The 15,191-nt window shown below is 57.3% G+C and overlaps 1 protein-coding gene across 2 annotated transcripts in view; it reads right to left on the bottom strand.

Annotated features, from left to right (window-relative positions):
* Positions 1–9,814, bottom strand: part of CBFA2T3 (CBFA2/RUNX1 partner transcriptional co-repressor 3) — a 97,436-nt gene extending 87,622 nt beyond the window's left edge. The window contains exon 1 of one of the 2 annotated variants that reach the window (XM_037040167.1): positions 9,489–9,814. In XM_037040167.1, the coding sequence (XP_036896062.1) occupies positions 9,489–9,576 (88 nt within the window). In that variant the 5' untranslated portion in view covers positions 9,577–9,814. The remainder of the gene's footprint in view (positions 1–9,488) is intronic. The other variant, XM_037040168.1, reaches the window with a different exon arrangement.
* Between the last annotated feature and the right edge of the window lie 5,377 nt (positions 9,815–15,191).

Below are 15,191 nucleotides of genomic sequence, written 5' to 3'. Positions count from 1 at the left end.
TGCAGAAGTCCCCTCAGCCTCCTCTTCCTTCTAGCACCACGGAGGGCCAAGGCCTTTCCCCTGACCCCCTGGAACCCTGTCTCTTGCCTCCTGGAGTGGAGTGGGGTTTTCCAGCTCACTCGGAGGCCTCATGCTTCAAAGGCCACATCTCTCATGATGCCAGGACTTTCCCCCAGAGCACTGCAGGTTTAACCCGTCCTCAGCAGGAGCACACGGGAGCCATGGAGGGCCCCAGCTGCTGTGAGTGCTTGCACACAGAGCGGAGAGAGGGCTGGGTGCCCAGTCTCCCTGGCCGCCCTCCCACCTACTCGTCAAAGCTGGACTTCCCACCACGTCCTCACCTGGGTTGACTACTGAACCTATGTTCAGAAAAGATGAGGCTTAGTTGGCTGAGGTCCCTCGTGTGCTCAGAGGTGCCCCACTCAGTGCCCTGCCTCCTGCCTAGGCTTTGGAGAGCTTGGAACTCCCCCAGGAGCCACGCGCTAACGCTCACAACCTCCAGAAACTTTACTAGACACTTTGTACAGAAGGCCTCTCCCCCAGAACTGGGAGGGACTCTCCCTATTGCTCCATCCTCTGGCCCCGCCTGGGCTTGTACGACCATGGGGACAGCTGTGAAGGAGCCACTGGCACTAATGCCCTGTAAAATGACTGTGAGGAGAGAAAACAGAAAATTGCAAAAGAACGCATAGAATGTATAACAGTGTAAAACACGGAAAGTCACAATGTACCCGGGAAAGACACACAGAGTGGCTCTGAGTGCTGATAAGCGTTACCGGCTCTGCTCTACTGACAAGAGAGTGGAGACGGGGGTTGGGGCCAAGCCACGTGGCCAAGGCCCACCGAAGGACCCTGAGCTGGGTCCAGCCCCAGCAGAGCGGCCTGAAACAGCTCACCAGCGGAGCCGTCTCACCACCCCAGAGTGGCGTGGTGTCCCGGTAGGGGCTCTGAGTCTATGAAATTCCTTTTTAACGAGAAAGGGGCAGGGAGGGAGCCAGCTTGCTTGTCCTGTTGGCTTCCCTGGTGGGGTTTTTCTGGTGTGTGTGTGTGTGTGTGTGCGCGCGAACTATTTCATAATTTAAATTAAAGATTGGCCACAAAGAGAAAGGGGTGAGATGCACAAGGGGCACGTTAGAGACCCAGATGCTGGTGACAGCTGAGCGCTGCGTTTCCTGTCTCCCGAGTCCTGTGGACTCCAAGCAGCACCTTGAGCAGGACTTGAACCCGAGGCACGTGTGAAATGTTTCGTGTTCTGGCAGCCATAGTGAAGGAGTAAGGAGAAACAAGCAAAAACTGGCTTCAATAGTCTGTTAAATTTGATCTATCTGAAGTGCTATCATTTTTGCAAGGGTTTGCGTTAAAATGACTAAGGTATTTTGCTTCCTGGGTTTTGTCCGAAGACTTTGGAACCCTTCGTGAGGGTGGTGCAAATCAGACTGGCAGCCCCAGATGGAGGCAGGGCTTCGAGGCTCCGGCACTTGCCCTCCCCAGGGGGCAGGGGCCACCTCAGTCCATCTCACAGGTGGTGAACTGAGGCTCAGAGGTGCATGGTGTGGGGAGAAGTGAAAGGCCAAGTCAGGGTGGACACAGGTGCTTGCCCGAAGGGGAAGCTTCCTGGCCCCACCAGGGACAGCAGCCCCTGAGGGGTGGGGCTGCAGGACTTCGGGTCCAGCTGTCTCTGGGTCACCTCAGGAGGGAGGGAAGCACCTGGCAGTTTCAGTTTCCGACAGGAAGTTGCCTGCTCCTGTCTCCCCTGCAGCAGCTGCACTCTCTGCCCCGAAGTTCTGGGTGGAGCCCCCGCCTGGAGAGCCCCCCAGGTGGGGACAGTCCCTCCAGCTGCAGACAAGGAAGTCCTGGCTGAGAGTCTGGGGTCAAGCTCAGCCCCTCAGCTGGCCTCCTGGGCCTTGGAGAATTTCGGGGTGCAATGCCCTTGAGGGCCCCAAACAGGGGAGTGACATGGGTTCTGACTTGCACTTTTTGTCACCTGACTCTCACCCGCTTTTAGGTTGTGTGGTCCCGACCTTGGTCTAGAAAATGCTGTGGTGGTGGAGGGGAAAGAATGGGCTCTGACATCTCTCCATCTGTCTGTCTGTCTGTTCAGGGCCGGGAGGACACAGAGACAACACGCTGCACTGAGGATCCCTGGGAAACAAGTGGGGAGAAGGAGGGAGTTGGGCTACACAGCACTTCTAGGGAGGAAGACTCTTTCCTCTCCTGGCTGAGACAGCAGTAGGTGTGAGGTCAGCGAGGGGGGTCCAGAGGGAGGTGGGGCCTGGGGCCTTCAGGCAAGCTACAACCTCTCGGAGCTCTGGATTGAGCTCTGGGTGTTGGGGTCCCATGGCCTGGCTGGCAGCAGCCCTGACCAGAGCAGCAGCTGGAGACCTGAAATCTTTGAATAAGAGAACCCAGACATGAGAAAACCCCAGGTTCTCAGGCCCAGAATTCTGCAGAGGGGCCCCATTTCTGAGGAAGCCCTGAGCCTCAGACAGAAATGGCTGGACTGGCCCTGGATGGCCTCGGATCCCAGGACCCAGCAGCCTGGAGGCTGGGCCAGTGTGTAAGGTCTTTCCTGCCCCTCCTGCTTGTCCTTCCTCCCACTCCACTCCCCCCTCCGAGGGTCTGTGAATTTGGGGCTTTCCACAACACTCAAAATGTACACAATTTGGGAGGAAGGAGGAAGCCCTGGGAGCCCGCAGGGCAGAGTAAATTCCCCACTTCCTTCTCCATGGGCTCCCTCTCAGCTGCACCAAGTGGCCTTTGCTGGGGGAGGGACTGCAGGGGGTCACAGCCAGGATTCCGAGAAGGGATAGGCATGAGGATGAGAGCAAGGCGGTTCTGGAAGGCAAGCTGGGCACTGGGCCAGGTGGGTATAGGTAAAGGGGGTGTCCCTTACCATCCCCTAGCCTCTGTGGGTGCTGGCTGTCATCCCAGACAAGCCTCCTGGGTCATGGGTCGGTGTCAAAGCTGGCTCCTAGCCCAGCCCTCCCATCTCACCTATGGCTCCGGTCCAACCCGATGCCCTTGCAGAGGAGCAAACCGAGACTCAGGGAAGCCAGACTACAGAGACCAGAGCACAGAACCCTGCCCAAGGTCTCGTCCTCAAGCAGCCTCCTCTGACCCTCCCTGTTCCTCTCAGGCCTCCTCGGCTGCCCTTCACCTTCCATCCCCTCTACGTGCTTGTGAAGCTGTGCAGACCCAGGGAAGGGGTATGGTCACATGTCCCTCAGGGCTGTGAGTGCCACGCTGGCAAGTGGCCCTCTCAAGAAGGCCATTTCCACACCTGCCCCCCACCGAGAGTGAAAGTCAAGTTCAGAGGGCCCCATCCCCTAGAACCCTCTCGGCTTGGTGGAGTGGGCACTCCAACACCACGTACACTTCAGTGGAGGGTGGTATTCAGCCTGGGCAGGGGTGAGCCCACTTTTCAAGAGGTTTCAAGACAGCAACCAGCAGAGGGGCAGGGGCTCCCCAAGGATTGTGGGGCCCCATCAGCTGGGATGTGCTTAATCCAGGTGTCAGCTGTGGGCACCAGGCAGCACCTGCCTTGGGCTCCTTGGTGTGCAGCAGGCAGACCCTACTGAAGGAGGGTCTGAAGGCTCTTGGAGGGTCCAGCTGCGGGTACGGACTGCATGGGGTGGCTTTTACAAGAGACGTTGTGGGTGCAAAAGGGATCCCCATCCCAAGTCCCACCTGCGCTACATCTCCTCCTGGAGAGGATGCTCAGCAGAAGGGGAGGTCTCCAGCCCTAACAGCAATGCTGTGTGACCTTAGGCAGGTTCCTTGACTTCTCTGATTTGTGCTCTGCCCTGTACAACCAAGTCAATGATGCCTTGAAGTATGGATGGGAGGAAGTCATACCTGGGGCTAGAAAGGAGCCTGGAATGGAATCGCCAGTCCTGTTCTGCCTGTCCCCTCCCCTCCAGCAGCCTGTACGTGGAGGGAACAACCACAGAGGCCCTTTCCCACATCCTCAGTCAGGGTTTGCTGAGTTTGAGGCAGATCATGGCCCACTCAGACGACCTGCCTTGTTCGAGAGACGGGCGTCCTGGTGCATTCCCTGCTAGTCATCCAAGTGTTGCGGAGCCCCTGGAAATGCCACCCGAGTCCTCCCACCTGCAGTAGAGGCAGCTGAACCTAAGCAGGGACGCTTGCAGGTGTCTACGCCTTCAGTTGTGTCAACTTAGGTGAGCGCACCCGAGGGCAGGCTGCACCCCATACCGCTGACCTGCCAGCTCTAGATGTGTGCAAATATGGGCCTCTGACCCAGACACCCTGGGGCACTGTGACCAAGGGGGCACTGGGACAAGGGATAGGAAAAGAGCCACATGCCAGTGGAACATGCACGTGGTTTTGAGGATGAGAATTTCATTAGTGCCTGCAGCAAAACAGCTTTGGCTCTGTAACAACTGATATGAATGACTTGTAGTCCACAGATGCCTGGCCGGCCTGGAGTGCACTTACAGGGTGGGTGGTGCTGGAAGAAGCCCTCTTCTCTCTCACCATGCCTGCCCCTGGCCCTCTCCCCTCCTCCAGCCCTATCCCAAGTGGACATTTTGAGGACGGAGCACTGGATGGGGAGTCTTGGCTGAGCTACGACCAGGTTGGGTCTCTCCCCAGGCTGCTCTTCTAGGCTGTGCAACTCTGGTCAACTGCAGTCACGGAAGTGAAAGTGCACGAGGAAGCTCCACGCAGCCCAGTGCAGGCAGGTTAAGTGTGCCTCTCTTCTCAGGACTAGTCAAGAAGTGAAAGTGTTCTTTGCCTCCTCCAGCTGCCTCTGTGGGACCACTTCCTCCAGGAAGCTGGCTTGGATTGTACCCTGTTCCCCTGGATGACACCCTGCCCTATGGGCCTGTCTTCCTAGGCTCAGATTCAGGGTCTGATGGTTGAGGAGGACATCGATGGTCAGTGGCCTCTTGCTGACTGGACCCAAAGGCTTGCCCTGAGGATTTGAGGGATGACGAAGTAATGGGCAAGTTTCAATAGAAACTGCAGGTCCCAGGGAAAGGACACTCCACATTTTCCAGGGGAGGAAAGGAGACCCACTTTCCTAGGGTCTGGGGTAGAGCAGAGTCCTCCCTCCACAGGCTTCCTCCCCTTCCTGACTCAAGGACACGGGGGTGGGGACTCTGTACTTGGAATTGGCTGTGGGACTTAGCCCAGAACATTCACTGGTCCCAAAGTTGAACCCCTGCTCCCCTGCTTTGTGCCCTGGAAGTTGGTCCTGGGGACTGTCCAGGGGCTTCGGGAGATGTAGGGGGTTGGGGCGGGAGAGAGGTGGGTGTTTGCTCTGCAGTTTACCTCCCTGGGAGTGCCCTGGCTCTCTGGACGTCCATAGCCTTACTCCCTCTCCTGGCTCCCCCCCTCTATTCCCACTCACCCCCCTCCCAGACTTCTGTGCTGTCCCCACCACTCACTTTGGCCTTTGAAAATGACTCCTCTGCTAGCTGTCCACACTCTATTGCCCCATCCTTGCACTACTGGTTTTCTGCCAGGACCACCTGGTCTGGCAAAGACTCTGGGGCCAGCTTTCCACCCTAAATGGGCCCTCAGGCTGCGTGCCTCTGCATCCATTCTCGGGGTGGGCAGAACTGGGCTCAGTAGTGCCTCTGCTCTTGCCTGCTGTGTGCCCCTAGGAACCTCAGTGCCTCCTGTGGTGGCAGTCACAGCGGCTTGGCAGGCCCTGAGCTTTGGTCCTCACAGAGGGTCCCCCGACGACGTTGTGTGATCAACAAGGAGGGGACAGGAAGTGGGCCACTGTGGGAATAAGCCTGCGGTGAGTGAGCAGAGTAGGGGCAAGAGTGGCAGTAGAGTCAAGGTCAAGTAAGTGCTAACAGCAGTTCGCACAGCATGGATGGATAGTCATTCGCATGTCACAGGTCAGACGGTCACTGTGGGATTTGCGTTCAGTCCCTCATGGCAGAGAGAGGCTGTGACTCTAACGTCCTTTCACATGCACGCTCTAATCCCAGGTGCTCTGGGCCTTCCCTGTGTGAATCCACCAGCATCCACAGCTGACCATCCCCCCACAGGGGCCAGGGCTGAATCAAAAGTGGGGCAGAACCTGTTGAGACAGAGACTCCTCTGGCTTCAGATTGCTCACTCCCTGGGAGGCACCTAGCCTCCCCTATAGCTGGAAGCCATGTGCCCACTCCCTAGCCACACGTGGTGGAAGTGTGGGCTGTGCAGGCTCTGGGCACCGCCCCCAATCCTGCTGCCTGCAATGCAGGCAGGACAGTTGGAGCACTGGTCACCTGGATTGGAGTGGCCCTAAATCCAGTGACATGTCCTTATAAGAGGAGAGAACGTGGAGAAACACACAGAGAGGATGCGTGATGATGGAAGCAGAGACAAGTGAACTGGCCACAAGCCGGGGACGCCTGGAGCCCCCAGGAGCGGAAAGAGGCTGAAAGGACCTGACACCAAGGACCAGGGAGTGCGGCCCTGCCCACACCAGGCTTCGGACTCTGCCTCTAGAACTGGAGGGAATAGATTTCTGTTGTTTTAAGTCACTGGTTTATGGTAATTTGTTCTAGGGCCCCAGAAAATTAATACAGCAGGAAGAGCATTCCAGGCAGAGAACATTCCAGAGAAAAGCCTGTGGTCAGGTAGCAGCTAGAGGGGGAGGAGCAGCGTGGGGGAGGGAAGGCAAGGTGGGAGGAGAAGTCCATGCCATTCGGCGACTGTGGTGGCCTCTGAACCCTGCCTCTGGATCAGGTGACCCAAGGCTGGGTTCTGGCAGCTTCGGGCTTCCTCATAGAACAGCACCCTCCATGGGATTCAGACTGACACCCCGAACATCTCAGCCTGCCTTTGCTTGGAATCCTCCGATGGCAGGATGCCCACTCTCCAGTGGGTACTATGGATGCCCACTCTCCAGGATGCCCACTATGCCAGTGCTCAAGCTGAATTCTGCTACCTGTATCTCATGCTAGCCTCTCAGGTGATACCAAGCAAGTGTGTCTCAGGGTAGTCACTACTCCCCAAACTCACCCCCTGACAGACACACACACACACACACACACGGGCACGCGCACGCGCTTGCCTCCTCTGCCTCAGGCTAAATCATGAGCAGATTTCAAGGCCTCTACTCCCTGTACCTCTCCCAGGTGTCCTGAGGCCCACCTCTCCATTCTGTGGGAACACAGCACCCTGACCTTCGGTCTGCGCATCTGGAAGGTGGTTTTGTGGGGCCAAGCCCCCAGTTCCTGCATAGCTCCTAGTAAACACAGTAGGTATCTAACAAACCTGAGCGCAGCAAACTCTCTTCTAAATGAAGTTCCTTCCTCCCCCAGGTTGTCTCCTGCCTTTGGCGGCTCCTCAGCACTGTGGGGTCCTGGTGGGTCCTGGACCCTCTGCCACAGTGGGGCTGACGAGAACCCTAGTTTCTGAGGTGATTGGCCAGAGAGGGGCCAGGCTGCTCGGGGCTGCCCTGCATTTGGCCGTGGGGTCTGATGGTTCCCCCATCTTCAGCCCTGAAGCCCCTTCCTCTCCCATTCACTACCAAACAGCAGGGCAGCATTTATTTATGTTTGTTCTCAGACAGAAAGAATCTTACACTTCAGCTTTAAAAGATGGGATTTGCTGTTCTTTCCAGAGTTTGGAGCCACTGAATGTGGTTTTGGGTCCCAAAGGTTTTCATAGACGCTGGGGAAGACTGCAGGCTGAGGAAGCTGTACAGGAAGCTATGCAGCCTGAAGCCCTCTTGTGGCCCCCTAGTACCCCAAGCCCCCCGGAGGGCTCCTTGCAGCCCAGCCCACAGCTTCTTCCCTGGTGCTGCCTCCAGGCACCACAGAGACCTGCATTTGTTCCCCTGGGCGAACCCGGGGCGAGGGGGGGGGGCAGGATGTTTCCCACTGGCTGTCTTTGGGGTCAGGTCATTTAGAGAAGATGGGACATGAGCTCCTAAAAGCCAGTGTCACAAGGCTGGGACCTTCATACTCAGGTAAGCCCTCAACCCAACCCACTAGCCAAATACATACTGCTTTCCCTCCTCTCCATGAACCCCCATCCCGAGCAAGCAGTGCCTTTCTTGGGATGCACAGTGACCATGAGGTCAATAAACCCATGGCTGAGAATTTGACTCAGAGGTCCACCCAGACCATTGGCCCCAGGTATTTGCAGCCCAACCAAAATGGCAGGTGACGCGAGTGCAGCTGGATTCATGGCAACCTCTGGGCCTCAAACTCTTTCACAAGTCATTACCCCCCAACTCTGCTGCCGTTCAAACGACATAGCAGCCAGCAGTTCTCATGCACACCCCACCCTCCTTTCCCCTTCTTTTCTGCCCTGGCCTGTGAGAGCCACCCCTACACTCCATCAGGAAGCAGGAGAATGGGGGTTGACACACAAGGAAACTAAGGCGCAGGTGAGGAGAGCTTGGCCCAGGGCACATCGGCGGTTGGCAGAACTGGGCTGCTAATTTTAGGGCAGAGGGGTCAGGTATGGCTGCTCGTGGTGCCGATCAGGAGCGGGACTGGACCAGAGCATCCCCAGGCCAGCAACCTGGCATCTCCTTGTAGGCATCTGCTCCTCAATTAGGAGAAGCCAACTAACATGCTCGCTACTGTATGTGAAGTCAGGCCACTCCAGTGTGGGCTGAGTCCCAACACAGAGGGTTGGCCCTTGGGCCCCTGAGTGGCAGCAGGTAAGAACCTGCTATGGGAAAGTGGTCTCTCTACGGAGGAGGGAGGGCTGCCCCTGGGTTGGGGTGCTGAACATGGCTGTCAGGGGCCTGCTTGGTCCCTGGAAAGGACTGCAGAAGTGAGGCTTGGGGCCGTGAGCTCTGGAAGGTTTCCAAGTCTCCTTGGAGCATGGTCATGTGGCTGTGGGTTAAGAAAGGGGGCCATCTGCTTGCAGTTTTTCCAGCCCCTGCGTCCTGGAATGACGTCTTGCAGGGCCCCCAAGGACTTAACAGCTAAAGTCAGGGTTGTCAGGAAGGACAGAGGCCAGGTTCTCCGTGGCCCTCCACTTCCTTCTGACACTGGGTGAAAAGGGAGGGAATGCTGGTAGGGCTGCTCCTTGGCAGGGACAGGGGCAGGGTCCAGTGTGGACCACCACTCGCTCCTGGGGCCCTGGGCTAGGCCCTCTCCCCTCTGGCCTAAGTTTCCTCATCCAGTCTCCACATCCTGGAGTCTCTCAGGAGAAGGGCTCTGTGCACCCCAGCCTGCTGCACATCACCTCTTTCACCGAATCCAGGACCCTATCCAGTGAGGAACACAGAGCCCACTCTCCTAATGGGGCTCAGCAGCCCCTGCCTCCAGCATCTGCCTCTCGGCGGGACCCACACACCCAGCCTGGCACCTGGTGGGTACTCTCTGGGCCACCTGCCCCAGCTGTGTGGGATGTGCCCTGTGGGGAGGCTGTGTGGATGTTTGAGGTGAGTCAACACAGCAGGCTGGAGCTGTCAACAGAGCTGGGCAAGCAGCAGCTTGGAGATGTCACCCTCTCCGGCCACCTGCTCCAGCTGCTCTCCCTTCCCCCCATCCCCTTACCTTGGCTGCCCTTCCTGGGACCCTGGGGAACCGAGCAGCTGGCAGACGCCAGGAGCCTGCTATCCAGCACCAGGGATGCGTAGGACATGGAGCTGGAGGTAGATCCGGCAGACTGAGTCCTGAGTGCAAGGCAGACAGGCCTCCAGGGGACAGCAGGGGCAGCGTGGGGCTGGGGTCAAGCTTAGTTGTAAGTGTGTTTACTGACTTGGTGGGGCCTCAAGGGTGAGATGAGGGGCCCTGGCCAGCTGGGGTTTCTGAGAACCAGAGGCCTCTGTGTCCCAGTCAGCTCTGGGCCTTCAGGCAGCCGCTGTCGCCTGCCTGGGGAAGGGGTGGGAGGCCACAGGGGCTCATGTGATTCGGGGCGGGCTTGGGGAGGCTGGCAGTGGGGGAAGGTCTCCCTGCAGCCTGCAGGCGAGGCAGCCAGCTGTGTCACCATGATAGTGTGTCTGAGGGACAGGGAAGCAACCATGCAGCTGTGCCTACCGCTTCCTCAACAGGAACCATCTGGGCCCGGCCCTGCCCAGCCTTCCCTCTCAGCCATTCCGGTCTGACTTTCCAATAACTTCCTCCTACCACAGACCGGTGACACCCCACCCACCTGGGCCCTGGCCTGCTGGGTGTGTTTTCTGGACGTAGGTGGGGGCTCAGAGTAGCACATGGGGTCAGTGTGCATCCTGACTGAGTCTCCACCTGCCAGCCCCACCCACCTGTCTTCCCACCCGCCTGGCCCTGGCCCGGCCCTGCCTTCAGCCTGGAGTGGTCAGAGGCTCTCCTCCTGCTCCTCTAGCTAGATTTTTCCTAAACCCCATTGTTGGGGCCAACCCTCTGTTGGCATGGGCTATGCCCTTGAGCCAGATCTCAAGATGAGTTCTGGTCTGGTCCGGGTGCTCTGGCCAGCCCCTCTCCACTCAGGGTTCTGCAGCAGCTGCCTGGGGCTGCTGGCCCCACTTCTCTGGAAGTACTGTCTGCCAGGAGCCCCCTCTTTGTGCTTGGCCACCTGCACAGCATTGTGAGGGTCCTGGCCTCCTGGCTGGGAGCTCCTTTGAGACCTTTATACACGCATCTCAGTAGATACATTGGGGAAACATAGGCCAAGTCTGGCTCATGGATGGAATTGCTGGGGCAGCTGGGGCTGCTCCTCAGTCTGAGGGACTCCACAAACCACATGAGAGCCCTCTGTGACCACTCGGACACCAGGGGGTGCCTGGAGTCCCCTCCCTTCTGTGCGCCTAACTGGCAAAGAGGAAGCATATCATAAGCACTAAAAAGCTCACCACTGTGGGAAGCCAGCAGATAAGAAGCACCTTCACAAAGGAGATATATGCTCTGTTACCCATGCTCCTCTGCTAGTCCTGTGGCCCACTCCCTGGGGACCAACCACAGCTGCAGGTGCAGTGGCCTCACCCAGGCCACCGTGAGCAATTTGTAGACCCAGGGCTGGCACGAAGGCTTCTGGGCTATTTTGATTGAATTGAGTTTTTAGGTAATACCTGCACATGGTGACTAATTCAAACAGTGCAGAAGGAAGCACTGAGAAAAGTACACACTTCCCCTCCTTGTCACTATTCAGGGGCCAGTTCTGTCACAGCAGTTTGGGCATCCTTCTAGAGCCCGTGCAGGGACAAAACTGTTCCTGGAAGGGACTGCCACGTGCATGGCCTCCCTACCTGGCTCCAGAGCTCAGGTGCAGAAGAGGGTCTGTGAGCCCCCTGGCCAGCCCCTGGGCATCAGCATTGTCCTCATGGCCCTTCCTAGCTTCCCATGCTCTGACTCAGACTGGGATTCAGGATCTGAGGGTGCCCTCCCCTGGCCAGTGTCCTCCTTGGCACGACATGGTGATTGCAGTGGTCCCAGCTCCCAGATTGTTCCTGGGAGAGGAGGCACTGCACTGAAACTCTGAGCGTGGTCTACCACGTAGTCTGCAGCGATGCAGCTGTGACTCTGAGAGCTGGTATTAGTATTCTTGTCACCGTCATTGTTGTTTTCCAGGCCTCAAGAGGCGGGTGGGGGGTGGGTTTTTGAGTTGGGAACTGAGAAGCCCTCTGTGAAGCCAACAGCATAGCAGCCTGGGTGGGGCAGCCCCCATGCCCAGCTCCGGGCAGATGTTGGGTGTCTTGCACCTGCGGGAGCACCCCTCACAGATGGGATACTTCCACTTTTGTGATAAGTCCTCCGTCCTGCCTGGTTTTTTAATTATGGGGGCTTCCCGAGTTTGGGTCGGAAGGAGAAGAAAGTTTCCCATGAGTGGGGTCTGCCCTGGTCCCTTGGTGGCCTCCTTGGGGGTATTTGCCTGCTCCCAGCTCCCCACCCCCTGCCCCGGGCCAGGCGGTTGGTGTCTGTGGGGAAGCAGACGTTGGCTGTGGCTTTTGGAGCTGGGCAGCCTGGGAGATAAGGAGCTGAGGAGGAAGCCGCTGCAGCTGGAGGTGGTGCAAAGGGGTCCTGGGCTGGTCTCTCTTGGTCCGAGAGCTGCTCCCTCAGAGACCATTGCCATCTGCAGGGGGAGTGGAGTAAAGAGGGCCAGGGACCTCCCCTTTTCCTTTTGTCCCACCTCCCCTACTTTTTCCTTTCCTGCCTATTTTCCTACAAATACTATGCGGGTCCACTCTGGGGTCATACCTGGGCCCAGGACAGCCCTATTCCTGCTCAATAAGCCCCTAACAGGTGCAGCCCATGAGGGTGTTAGTGGAGGTGATTTGGAAGATGTGACTGAGGGATCAGTTAGAAATTGCCTGTAGGGAGGTGGGGAGAGCCCAGGTAGAGATGCCCTGAGATGGTCTCACCTTCAGGCTTTCAGAAAGGTTCAAAAAAGTCAGAGAGCTGGAGGGAAGCCAGAGGAGGGGTGACCCTAAATGGAGGTGGGCAGGGAAGCCCATCAGACTGGGCTTCATATTTCTGCTTTTTCTCCAAGCACACAGGAGTCCCAGGACTGCTGGGTAGATGAATAGGTAAATGGGTTGATGGGTTCATGATGGTGGATGGATGACTGAGTGGATGGATGGATGAATGGGTAAGTGACAGAAAGGGGTGGGTGGGTGGGTAGGTGGGTGGGTGGGTGGCAGGCTAGCTGGCTGAGTAGAGGAGTGGGTAGATGGAAGGGTAGATGGAGGGATGAATAGATTTGTGGGTGGATGGGAGGTGTGGGTAGCTGGATAGTCGACTGGTGGATGGGTGGGTGAGTAGACAGATGGATGGATAATGGTTAGAACGGTGGATGGATGAACAGATAGGTAGGTGGGAGGGTATATGTATAGGTAAATGGGTGAGTGGCTGTCTGGCTGGATAGGTAGATGGGTGGATGGATGGCTGAACACATCAGTGGAAACACAATGCAATGGACATCTTATACCGGTCCTATTTAAAGAGTAGGGTGCTTCTTTAGAGGGGTGACATCCCAGAGTCCCAGAGCCCCCCAAGGGGGATATAAGTTACCAGGCAGCTCCGGAAGAGGCTGAATGGGGACATTTGGGCAGCTCCATGTGAGCCAAGTCAGGCCAGCACCCTCTAACCCAGTGCCTAGTAGGCAGCCAAACTCTGTGTCCAGGTCCCGAATGAGGTGTCATCAGGTGGTGTTTGGTGACAAGGACCGGGCAGGAAAAACCTGCCCCATGCTCTTGCTCAGGGCAGCCTAGGGCTGGATGCCTCATGCACCACTCCCCAGCTCAGGGTGCCGCTGAGCAAACTCGGAGCCATGGGGAAGGTGCCACACCTGTGCCTGAGCAAGTCAGAGAAAGGAAATGAAAATGCTAGCAGTGACAGCTATGACAGTAAAGCTCCAATTTACTGAGCACCGAAATGCGCCGATAGCTTTTTGAGGTCTCGCTGAGTCTGCCAAGCACCCAAGGAGACTGGAGCTGTTAACACCCCATCACTAAGAAGCTCAGAGCAATCTCCTCATGTCACCTGCTCAGACAGCTGGGGTTTGGGACCTAGCCGGGGGGATCTGGACCAGACCCTGAAGGGTGGCCAGATAACAAGGTGGAGGATCTTGCTGGGGTGATGACCCCAACCTTCCCACACACAACCCCTCTGGCCCCACCCTAGATTTCTTTGCTCCTCACCAGTCACTCAGCTCCTCGTGGAGGAGCAGGCAGGCAGGGCTGCCCATTCAGCAGAATGGGAAACCAAGGCCCAGAGAAGGATGCTGTAGAGTGTTACTTCCCTATGACCCAGCACTCCTGGGGGTGGTGGGGGATGGGCCTGGCCTCAGACCACGTGCCTGCAAGGCCCCATCCTCTGGGTCCTGGGGTCTTGCCCACTCTGCTCCCTTGATCAGCCATGCTTCAAAGGGGGAAGCCCCTCTCCAACACTTTCCCTCTGAGGAGCCCCAGGTGGAGGGAGGGGTAGGGTGAGACGCTGGGCACTGACTCTGTCCTGGCTCCTGGTTTCTCTCTGACTCCTTGGGCTAAAGTTTCCCACGCCCCTTGGCCAAGCTGCCCTGCCTGCAGAGAAGCCGCATCCGGCCCTTGCTTTAGTGATGGGCTGTAACTGCATTCCCTTCGAGTCCACAAGGCCATGAACTTGGCCGACCTGGGCACAGTGTGTTTGCTTCAGAAAGAACAGAAAGAAGCCTCATCTGGGCTTTGATAGAGTTTTCTCCTTTTTGCCCTTTCTTTCTCCTCTCCATCCTGTCTTGGGCTTGTCAGCAGCTTGAAAGGGGAGGAGACTGGCTCAGGCACACAAACCAACCTTCTATAACTTTTGCAAGATTGTCATCAGCTCCCCTGGAAGGCAAGTCCCTCCTATGCCAGGCCTCACCTCCTCCCAATGTGTGAGGATAGACTCCCAGGCTGCTTAAGGCAAAAATATGGCATACAGGGATGTATTTGGATGTAAATATTTGCAGCCACAAGAGTAGCTGGGAGATGAGGTCCTGTTCCTGTGTGTATCTCAGGAAGTCGGGAATCGGGGCCACATGGTTTCTCTTCAAGCTGCCTCTCTTCCTTGTGACGGTGGCAGCAGGGAGGAGGCATGCACAGGACAGGATGTCAGCAGTTGGTGGCTGCTGGGCCCCCGCCCTGGGAGTGTCTGGGGTCTGATGATCTGGGCCTAAGTCCTGACCTTCTGTCTCACCAGCTGCTTTGTCACCTCCGCAAGCCTCACTTTCCCCATCTGCTGAATGGGGCATGACCAAGCCTATAGCCCTGGTGTTGAGGATTAGGGCGGTGCAAGGAGGTGGGCCCAGTGCTGGCCACAATGAGTGATGTGCCTGGCAGCCCCCAAGCAGTGTTGTTGTTATTTTTCTCTTTCTCACTCTTGGCTCTGATCCAGATCAGGGGAAGAACCAGGTGTTTGCCTGTGGCCCAGCGGGTAAACCAGATGGCCTGTCGCAGGTTCATCTTCTTGAGGAAGAAGACAGGCTCAGATGCACCCCCACCCCTGGTCACACAAAAGGCCTCTGAATTCCTGCATCCTCCTGCCACCAGACTGAGCCTCCTTCCAGCAGAGCTTGAGAAATGCCCGGGAACCCTGGAAGATGGACACAGAATTAGGACTCAGGTTGGACCAATGACATTCCTCCAGTCAAGAGCAGTCCATGCCTCACCATTTCCCACTGAAGCCAGGCCAAGTCGGAGCTCAGCACTCCAGGCAGGCCCTGTGCAAACCATCCTCTGTATGTGGTTCTGGGTGGTTTTTGTGAATCCCCTTCTCTAGGATGCCCAGCACTGCCCCTTCCCCCACATCCAGCTGAAGTGGCCTGTCCTA

The sequence above is a fragment of the Sturnira hondurensis genome, unplaced genomic scaffold, assembly GCF_014824575.4.
Source record: "Sturnira hondurensis isolate 20B ecotype Veracruz unplaced genomic scaffold, ASM1482457v3 Scaffold0002597, whole genome shotgun sequence".
NCBI classification, from domain to species: Eukaryota; Metazoa; Chordata; class Mammalia; order Chiroptera; family Phyllostomidae; genus Sturnira; species Sturnira hondurensis.
Note: the sequence above shows the minus strand (reverse complement) of the source record. Positions and strands in the feature narration are given on the sequence as shown.